The 10,433-nt window shown below is 37.2% G+C and overlaps 1 protein-coding gene across 1 annotated transcript in view; it reads left to right on the top strand.

Annotated features, from left to right (window-relative positions):
- Cfap47 (cilia and flagella associated protein 47) overlaps positions 1-10,433 on the top strand; it is a 238,201-nt gene that overhangs the window by 54,426 nt on the left and 173,342 nt on the right. The window contains exons 23-25 of the mRNA XM_021153316.2: positions 3,141-3,235; positions 4,512-4,671; positions 5,349-5,544. Coding sequence (XP_021008975.2) covers positions 3,141-3,235; positions 4,512-4,671; positions 5,349-5,544 — 451 coding nt within the window. The remainder of the gene's footprint in view (positions 1-3,140; positions 3,236-4,511; positions 4,672-5,348; positions 5,545-10,433) is intronic.

The following is a 10,433-nucleotide window of genomic DNA, read 5'->3' as shown; positions in this document are numbered from 1 at the left end:
TCTCTCTCTCTCTCTCTCTCTCTCTCTCTCTCTCTCTCTCTCAACTCTACCCGGTAACCCCTCATGTAAATCCTCCACGTGTTCCACCTTCCCCTTCTCAAAATCAGTCCCACTCTATGTCAAACCCCACCAACATTCCCTCCCTCATCAAGTCACTGGGAGAGTACAAGGATCCTCTCACAGTAAGGCCAGACAAGGCAGTCCATTTAGGGGTGGAAGATACACAGTCAGCCAGCCAACAGGCTCAGGGACAGCCCCTGTTCCAGTTGTTGGGGGAACTGCATGAAGACCAAGCTGTTCATCTGCTACATATGTGGAGGGGAGGCCTAGGTCCAGACTCTACTGACTCTTTGGTTGGTGAGTTAGTTTCTGGGAGCCCCTACTGGTCCCCATTAGTTGACTCTCTCGGTCTTCATGTGGAGTCCCTGTCTTTTTGGTCCCTCAATCTTTTCTCCACCTCCAGCCTCCCTAAGCTCTATCAAAAGTTTGAAGTAGAGTGACTCTCTACTTCTCTTTCCAATGGCTGGTGGGTGGAGCTTCTCAGAGGACAGTTATGTTAGATTTCTGTCTGCAAGGTTAGCAGAATATCATAGTGCCAGGGATTGTTTTTGGTCTGTGGGATGGGTCTCAATTTGGGGGCAGTCTTTGGTTGGCTATTTCCACAATAGCACTTGCTGACGGTGACAGAGGCAGGAGAACCATTATTTCAAGGCCAGTCCAGGCTACATTTAAGACAGCTTTGACCATGTTGGGATGGTCACTGGATGCCCTTTCCTTCAGTTTTTGCTTCAGTTTTGTCCATACATGTCTTTTAGACAGGAGGGATTCTATGTCAAAATTTTGAAGATAGGTTGGTGAACCTATACCTCCACTGGGGGCCCTGTCTATCTACTGGAGGTAGTCTCTTCAGGTTTCATATCCCCATTCAGTCCTGGTAGCCTCTCACACCCCAGGTCTCTGGGATTTTCTAGAGTTTTCCCTCCCTACTCCCTGTGGCTGCATATTTTCATTCATTTTCCTGACACTCTGGACATCTCTCCTGTTTCTTCCTATACCTGATCTTGCTCCCCCTCCCCCTACCCTTTTACTATCCCACCTTGATTACTCCCTCCTTCTGCCTTCCATGATTATTTTGTTGTGAATTCTCTTTGTATCCCATCTTTAAATTGGGTTATTTGGGATTTGGAGGTTAACTTCTTGAGTTCTTTATATATTTTGGATATTAGCCCTCTATGGGATGTAGGGTTAGTGAAAATCTTTTCCCAATATGTAGGTTACCAGTTTGTTCTATTGACAGTGTCCTTTACCTTACAGAAGCTTTTCAGTTTCATGAGATACTATTTGTCAATTGCTGTTCTTTGAGCCTGGGCCATGATGTCTGTTCAGGAAAATTTCCCTTGTACCAATCCATTTGAGGTTATTTCCAATTTTCTCCTCTGTTAGATTCATTGCATCTGGTTTTATGTTGAGGTCCTTCATCCACTTGGACTTGAGCATTGTGAAAGGTGTTAAATATGGATTTATTTTCATTTTTTTCTATGTGCAGATCGCCAGTTAGACTAGCATCATTTATTGAAGATGCTTTCTTTTTTTCTACTGTATGGTTTTTGCTTCTTTGTCAAAGATCAGTGACCATAGGTGTATGGGTTTATTTCTGGGTCTTCAGTTCAATTCCATTGATCTACCTATCTGTCTCTGTACCAATACCATGTGGTTTTTATCACTATTGCCCTGTATTAGAGCCTGAGGTTTGAGATGGTAATTCCCCAGCAGTTCTTTTATTTTTGAGAATTGTTTTGGCTATTCTGTTTTTGTTTGTCTGTTTGTTTTTCCATATGAAGTTGAGGATTTATCTTTCCATGACTGTGAACATTTGGGTTGGAATTTAGATGGGATTGCATTAAATCTGTAGATTGCTTTTGGTAAGATGTCCATTTTACTATGTTGTTTCTACTGATTCATTATCCAATGATTTCCTTTAAAATTTCATGTGGGTTTTCCCTCAATTTCTTTTGATTATTTCATGCTTTTACACATTTATTATTGACTCTCAAAATACTGACTTGGATACTGTATATTGCATTTTTGGCATTCTGAATAATAATGCCTGTTTTAATGTTGGTAAGTGTTAGTCTGACTTACTATGCTTTTAGTATTTGGTTGTTCAGTTTCCTTAGAAAGTGTTGGATGAGAAATCTGTCTCATGAACACTGTGTTCATCTTTAAATGAAATTATGCTTTCCAGATGATACTAGAATATGTCAAAGCAAATTGTGAGTTTATGTATATATTCTAGATAGCATTTTCTTCTGATTATACCATATATTATGGTTAATTTACAAATGGAAAAGCCATTTTGTATGCATTTCTTACTTTGGATCTAATATAACTTGTCTTAGTGTTTCCCATTACTGCCATTGGGTATGGTATGATGGTGCAAAGCATTAATAAGATTTCTTGTCATACATATCCCAACAACTTCCTAAAGCAGCCATTAATTTAATTGATAAAATGAAAGACGTATATGCTGAATACATTTATAGGATCATAAATTGGTTTATGCTTATACATTACATACTTATGAGACTATATGTCTTTTCCATTAAGGATTGAAATGTTTCAGAAATATGTTTAAAACAGAAAGGAAAAGAGTAGGTAAAAATGACCCCTTATGTATTCTTTTTGTTTTACAGAAGTCTGTATTCCTGCATAACTGTAGAGTATTGGTTACTCAATAAATTTGTCACTTATTTATTTATTTATTGTTCTTGCATTCCAGTCATGTTTCGGTTCTCAATTTCAGCATGATTTATACTTCAGTGTTGAGATCATATTATCACCACTTGTATTTTCTTATTCATATATATATATATATATATATATATATATATAATTATTTTCACCGTGTCAATTCTTACTGTCTTGTTTTACATGCAACTCATTGCCACTAAAACTTTATAAGATGTATATATATATGTAAACTAAGGTATCTTAGAAATGTTTAAATGGAATTTTATATTTTGACTGGGAGTAAGAAACAGAAACCGTCTTAACTTTATTATTTTATTTTAGAAAATATACTAAATAATATCCACATTCTGTTTATTAATATTTTATCTATATTTACTTTTCTTTTAAAGTGTTGCGGGCACCATTGGAATTATCCAGCACTGTGTTTCTCTTTAAAATCCCATTATATGAGCTTCAGCATAATAAGGAAGTCACAAGAATTCAGGTATATAGATAAATAATAGACTTTGTAACTCATAATTATATGGTAATTTTGGGTTTTCACTGACTTAGTTGATTTTTGAACCATTTCCTGTTAGTAATTTGCCACATTTAAATATCTGTCACAGGTTTCCAAAGTGGACGTGAACAAAGAATCTTAACATTACCCAAACTTTATGTTTTAGTTGTTTTTGTTTCTTTGTATATACCAGTTGAAGGGTTGTGTTTCCTGTGCAGTCTAAGACTGTACAGGTTTTAGAAAATGGAGCTGACCATAAATTAGGAAGTCTGGCTCAGCCCAAGATGAAAGCTACACTGCATGTTCAAGGACAGGCAGGGTGTGAGGGAAGTCTCCAGTCTATAGGCTCTTGTTCTAGGCATCTTGACAGGTGTACATGTTAACATGTGAACATTTTTTTTAACAAAACTTTCACAATAAGCTAGACTTTCTTTTTGCTTTCTCCAAAGCTTACTGAGCCCCTGCCAAAAAAAAAACTATTGAAATTAAAATGGATATTTTAAACATACAGCATAAAAATTTCAGTAATTTTTAAAAATAAATTCCACGTGTGTACAAGTCTCATATGTGTAACTGAAAAGGCAACTTTAGTGTCTTTAAACTTATTCTCAATTTGAAAATGCTCTTCTGAAATGGGAGATTATTTTACAGTCTTGAACTTTGATTTAATAGCTGTAATATATGTGACTAGTGGACAAAGATTCTAAATCACCAGTTATCATTTGATTATGATTAAGGTATTGACAGGCGCCACAATTCTTTCTGAAACTTTAGGGGAACATACCTAGCATTGCCTTCTTAAGCATTTAGAACACAGTCACAATTTTTTTTCTATGGTTCTAGTGGAGAAATATGATAGCAGTGTCATTGCCATCACATGAAAAGTGTTACGTAGCATCATAATGACTCATTGCAATTGCTGTGTTTTGTTAGTGTTCTCCAATTTCTTAGACAGTACTTTGGTATTGATGTGATAAACTTCAAAGAATTAGGGGATATAAAGAACACATTTACACATGTAGTCTAGGTTTCCTATAAGAAAGGCCACTTAAATGTATTAATAATTTATAAATATTTATAAAGAATAAGGAAATTTATGTTCATACTTACATAGGAAGACAAACGAAAGCCCTTTAGATTGGCCATTTGGCATGGTAATAGCATCACAATCAAATTCTCAGATCTTGTTTCTAACAACTAAATTTTACAATGCTATTATTAATTTTTAAAAATTTCCTCTTTTGTACACATATATGAATAGGATCTTGTCTTACATAATATTTCAAAAAAAACGGTTCTCTGGTCATTGGATATTGGCAGAATTGACAAATATTTCAAAAGCGGCATATTCAAATTTACTGCACTGATTGGAAGCCTGAAACCAAATGAAAAGTACACTATTTCCATACATTTCTGTCCAAGTAAGTATTTTTGTATTTTTAAAACATATTTTAAAAACAATTTATTTACATTAGTGTTTTACTTGCATATTTGTGCATATAGCTTGTGTCTACCTGGGGCCTGCTGAGGCCAGAAGTAGGTGGTGGATCTACTGGAACTGGTTGTGAGCTACCATGCAGGGGCCTAGGTTCTAACTGCTGAGCCATCTTTTCAGTGGCCTTGACAGCCTTTCTTATTCTTCAAAGCTGGGAGAATTTCACTCATGACACTCCTTTTACAGTAGTCCCTTAAGATTCTTTAGGCAGTTTGTTATGTCATCTTCATATCTTATATATCAAAAGATATTAGCAGCTTTTGTTAAAGCATTGGAAACAAGTGAAAGGAAAAAAAGTCATGTCATACTACTTCTATGTATTTTTTATTTTCCCTCATGTAGTAAATGTCTCTTTCCCACTGCATATTTCCCCACATGAAGTAGATATTTAAAGATTTGCTCCAGCTCTACACAAATTATACTTGAAGAAATGTTCTTTTTAAAAGAATGCTTCATTTAAGTTTACTTTTCCTCAGGATTCATTGTTCCTGTGTAAGCTTGTCTACCCCACTGAGCTGTAATATCATAGTACCTTTTAATATTAATGCTTACTGTATGTACACATTTGTATGTAAACTAATTTCTACCACTTTCTTTCCATAGAACAGCCCATAACATACCTAGCTGATGTTGCTATACGTTTAAATGATAATTTATTTGACTATAGAATATTACATCTGATTGGAGAGATACAATTACCAAAGATATCTTTTGATCCATCATTTATATGTTTTACTCCTGTTCCTTTGGATGTTACAACTGGGATAGATATCAGAATTTTGCCACAAAACTATTTCAGGTAAATCCCCAATATGATTTTTATACATCTTTATGTGCAATTTTTTGTATCTCTGTTATGTGAAAATTATATGTCATGTCATATTTCTTACTATAGTTGGGAAGCACTATTAGAGTATTTCAGTATACACTGACATTTTAAAGATACAAAATAGCCTGTTTAGACATTTATTTTCTTGTTTTATTTTTTTTTAAATCAGTCTGTGTGGAATTAGAAATAAGCTTAAAATTTCAGTGTAAAAGAAACAACACAAACTTTGTCCCTTAAAATATTTATTTGATATTCCAAACAAAATTAATTTATTGTCTTGGAGTTTATATGGATAATTAATTAGTCTAGGCTGGTTTAGCTGCACCTTTTGTTCAGACTTTAGTCAGGAAAATATATATTAGCTGCCTCTTCAAATTCTTCTGTATCTTATTTCTCTTCCAATATGTTAAGTTTAGTCAAAATTAATTTCCATCTAATTATAAAACTAAGTCAATAGTTATTGATTGGGGCCACATTTAGCTCTTAGGATTCATCTTCAGATCCTAGACGTGTAATCATATTGTGTACCTTGTGCTCTAACAGATATCAGCTATCAAATTTTTCCTTTTACCTCATACAGTACATCCTGACCACAGCCTCCCTTCCTCTGCTCTTGCCAATTTTCCCCAAGCCTTCACTCCTTATACTCTTTCTAGATCCCTCTGTTTTCCCCTCTCCCCCTGATCCATTAAACCTCTGTCTTCATTCAGAAAAGAGCAGGCTTCTCAGTGACATCAATGGACATCAAGAGTGCATGAGGCAACCCATTAGGAAAGGTGTACCAAGAGCAGGCAAAGGAGTCAGAGGAAATCTACCCCCCTCCCCCCAGCAACTCCACAGTCCCACTATTATAAGTGTTAGGATTTCATTGCTATGAAGAGAAACCATGACAAAGGCAACTCTATAAACAAAAACATTTAGTTGGGACTGACTGACAGTTTCAGAGGTGCTGTCTATTACCATTATGGAAGAAACCATGGCAGAAAACTGGGAAAAACTCCAAACTTTGCAGTCAGTAGTGGTGCTTGAGTTCTACATCTTGAACCAAAGGCAGCCAAGAAGAGACCATTCCACAGGCAGCCAGGAGGGGCCTCTTTTCTGTACTCTGTGTAGAGCCTGAGCATAGGACCTCAAAGCCTGCTCCCACAGGGATGCACTTCCTCCAACAAGGTCATACCTACTCCAACATGATCACACCTTCTAGTAGTGCCACTTCTCATTCAGCAAGCCTATTCAAACCACCATAATTCATGCCCTGGCCCCATAGGCTTGTTTAAACACACGTCTTTATAGGAGCCATACCTAACCATAACATAATGTAAAATGCATATAGTCCCACTTTAAAAAGTCCCCATAGTCTATCACAGTCCCAACAATGTTTAAAAGTCTAAAGTTTTTTTTTTTAGTCTCTTCTAACATTCATCAATCTTTTAAATGTAATCCCTTATAAAGTCAAAATCATAAAGCTCATCACATACTTCCAACATCACAAGATATACATTAGTATTCCAAAATGTCATAGTGAGGAAATACTGAACAAAAGCAAGAGAGAAAACCAACTTGGAAAAACTCTAAACTCTGCACCTCTGTGTCTGATGTGAAAACACTCTTCAGATCACTAACGTTTTAAAGCTTCTTTGGCTGTAATGACTTCCGGTTTTAGTTCTCTTCAACAGCTTTCCTTGGCAGGTATCCCATGGCTCTGATATATCGAACATCTTGGGATATCCAAGGCAACTTAAGGTTCATAGCTTCTTGTTCCAGTGTCTGGGAGTCAGAAGGTATCTTAATATCTTATAGGCTCCAAAAGTCACTTCTTCAGCTCTGCCTTCTGTAGCACTCTAAGATTCTGCCTGACTCCACCCCAATACTACTGCTGTTCTTGGTGGTCATCCCATGGTCCTGGTATCTCCCATACACTGTGGAATTCTTCTGCAGCTGGGCTTCACAAATAGCTCTCATAGTCTCTCTTCATGATGCCAACCAAGCCTCAACTTCTTTGCATGACCCCTTCAGTCTTGGGCTTTCAACTGTAACTGAGGCTGTACTTTCACCAATGGCCTTTCCTGGCCACTTACAGTGCCAAGTCTCAGCTATTCTCCATGACCCCTTCATGCACTCAATACTGGCACCACCTGGGTGATTTTTACATAATACCAAGTCCAGCTGCCAGCCCAATGCCTATCTCTGGAACCAGCATCTTTGTGATCTTAGAAAACATTTTCCTGAGAGTTCAACTTACTCATGCTGATCACTTCTTAAGCACTGCTAATTTCTTAGCTCCAGCTATCCAGCATCCCCCTTTGATTCTGTCCCAGAAAGCCCCTCTGTTGACTCTAAAGCTAGAACCAAATGGATAAAGCTGCCTAGTTCTGCTTTGTGCTGGACCTGGGATGTAGCACCCTGCCCCCCGACCCCTTTGTTCTACATCCTTCAGTGTCTTAAGCATTTCTTTACATAGAAGTTGCTCTGTAACAAGATGGCCTTAAACTCAGAGATATGCTTTTTCTTTGTCTCCTAGGATTTAAGGTATGTACTACCATGCGTAGACCTAGGCTTTTCATAGCTTCTATGCCTGCAAGATCTGGATCAAAAGCCTGTGTCTTCCAGCCTCAAGATCTGGATCACTGGCATGCCTTCCATTTCTGGATTGTAGTTCATTCCAGATTAAATAAAAATAGGTCATAATAATGTCCTATGATAGACATGATAGATCTATCCTTTGTTCAACTGCAAAAGCAAAAACAAAAAGCATAGCCCCAAGGCCACCACTCCCTTAATTACATTTATAATTCTTAAAGGAGGGATTTAGCACCATTCCACTTCCTGGTACCCCTTTAAATACTTGAACCATACATTTTGTAGATTTCTTTTCCAAGCTTGCTATACACGACCAAAATGCTCTTCTTGAGAGTAAACCACAGGACAAAGTCTATGCTGGGCTTTTGTGAGACTTCCTCTGTCAATGTAATTAATATGACTCTCTTTACCTTAGCCGCAGCCAGGGCAAAAAGCAGCCACATTCTTCACTAAAACAGAAGAATGATCTCCATGCAACATACTAAAACCCCTCTCTTCTCAAAGTTCTTGATGTAGGCCCCCAGAATTCAAACCACACTCAGCACCAATGTTTTTCATAGTCCTAGTTGGGTGACCCATTAATCTCCTCTTAAATCATTACACTGCTTTCTAAATCCACATTCCTCCAAACAAAAGCATGGCCAGGCCTATTACAGCAATACCCCAGTCCCTAGTATAAAATTAACTTTTATTTTAATTCATGTTTCCATTGCTGTGAAGAGAGTTTATAACCAAGAGTTGCTCTTACAAAGGAAAATAATCAATTGGGCCTGACTCGCATTTCTAGATAAACACAACACATATGCAGAGGACCTAAACCATACCCATGCAGGCTCCCTGGTTGCTCCTTTGGTTTCTGTGAAGCTCTATGTGCCCTGCTTAGTTGATTCTATGGGCTGTGATTTCCTGGTATTCTCAACTGCTCTGACTCCTACAATCCTTTCTCCCTTTCTTCTGTGGGTTTCCCAGGCTCTGCCTAATGTTTGGCTGTGGGTCTTTGCATCTGCTCCCATCAATTGCCAGAGGAAAACTCCATGGGGACAATTGGGCTAGGCACCAATCTAGTCTTCTGGTAGCCATGGTCTATGTTTCAGGCATTACAGATGGTTGTGCGCCACTTATAATTCCTGAGAAATGAGCTCTGGTCCTCTACAAGAACAGCAATCACTTAACTGCTGACCTATCTCTACAGCCCCCTTCTATACTAGTTGTTTGAGGCCTACAGTATTGCTTGGGAGAGTCGGAAAATTGAAGATACAGGAAAATATGCATCATGGTTTTTTAATGTGGAACATTACAGAGGCTAATGTTCAGGTAGTGTAGTTTCATTTTGTCCTAAGTGTGGGCCTTGAGTGTCTCAATAATATAGCCTAGAAACACAATTTCACTTGCATATTGTAAGCTATGTCTAACTTTATCCATAGTAATGTTTTTAAGTATAGTAAAATCTAGAAACTATACAAGTTTCTTGTGATAAGTGAAGGCTTACATATCTAGCTATTTATTTGGAAATGAGTATTATGGTATAAATGAACTTCAGTCAGTATTACAGTGGTGACTAGAATATTAGAAACAATACATTAAGCTTTTTTTTTTAAGTCTAAGGGGACTGTATAGATGGATTACCCTACCAATAATGATAGTCAAACCTGGTTAATGCAATATTCAAACTGAAGAAGGCAGTATGATATTAATTTCTGTATTTGATTAGGAAGTTATAATGGATGATGCCACAGGGCTTACATTAAGTGGTATTTAATTTGGGAAGACCTGGGTTCTTGAGGATTGAACATACATACCCTTGCAATTCACAATTTTTTTGAGATCTTACTTTATAAGGAGACATTAACCTCTATTAGTTTATAGATAATGTAAATTCAAATTTATTTTGCTACGAAGTATTATTATTAAACTGTTTTAATGTAAGAATTAACCTTCAACCTTTCAACTATTTAATTAATGCATGGAGATATCAATATAAAAAACTACTTAGGACCCAAATATAGCTGTCTCTTGTGAGACTATGCCGGGGCCTAGCAAACACAGGAGTGGATGTTCATAGTCAGCTATTGGATGTACCACAGGGCTCCCAATGGAGAAGCTAGAGAAAGTATCCAAGGAGCTAAAGGGATCTGCAACCCTATAGTTGGAACAACATGATGAACTAACCAGTACCCCGGAGATCTTGTCTCTAGCTGCATATGTATCGAAAGATGGCCTAGTCGGCCATCACTGGAAAGAGAGGCCCATTGGACTTGCAAACTTTATATGCCCCAATA

Source organism: Mus caroli, chromosome X, assembly GCF_900094665.2.
Source record: "Mus caroli chromosome X, CAROLI_EIJ_v1.1, whole genome shotgun sequence".
Taxonomy (NCBI): Eukaryota; Metazoa; Chordata; class Mammalia; order Rodentia; family Muridae; genus Mus; species Mus caroli.
This window is presented reverse-complemented; position numbering and strand designations above follow the sequence as displayed.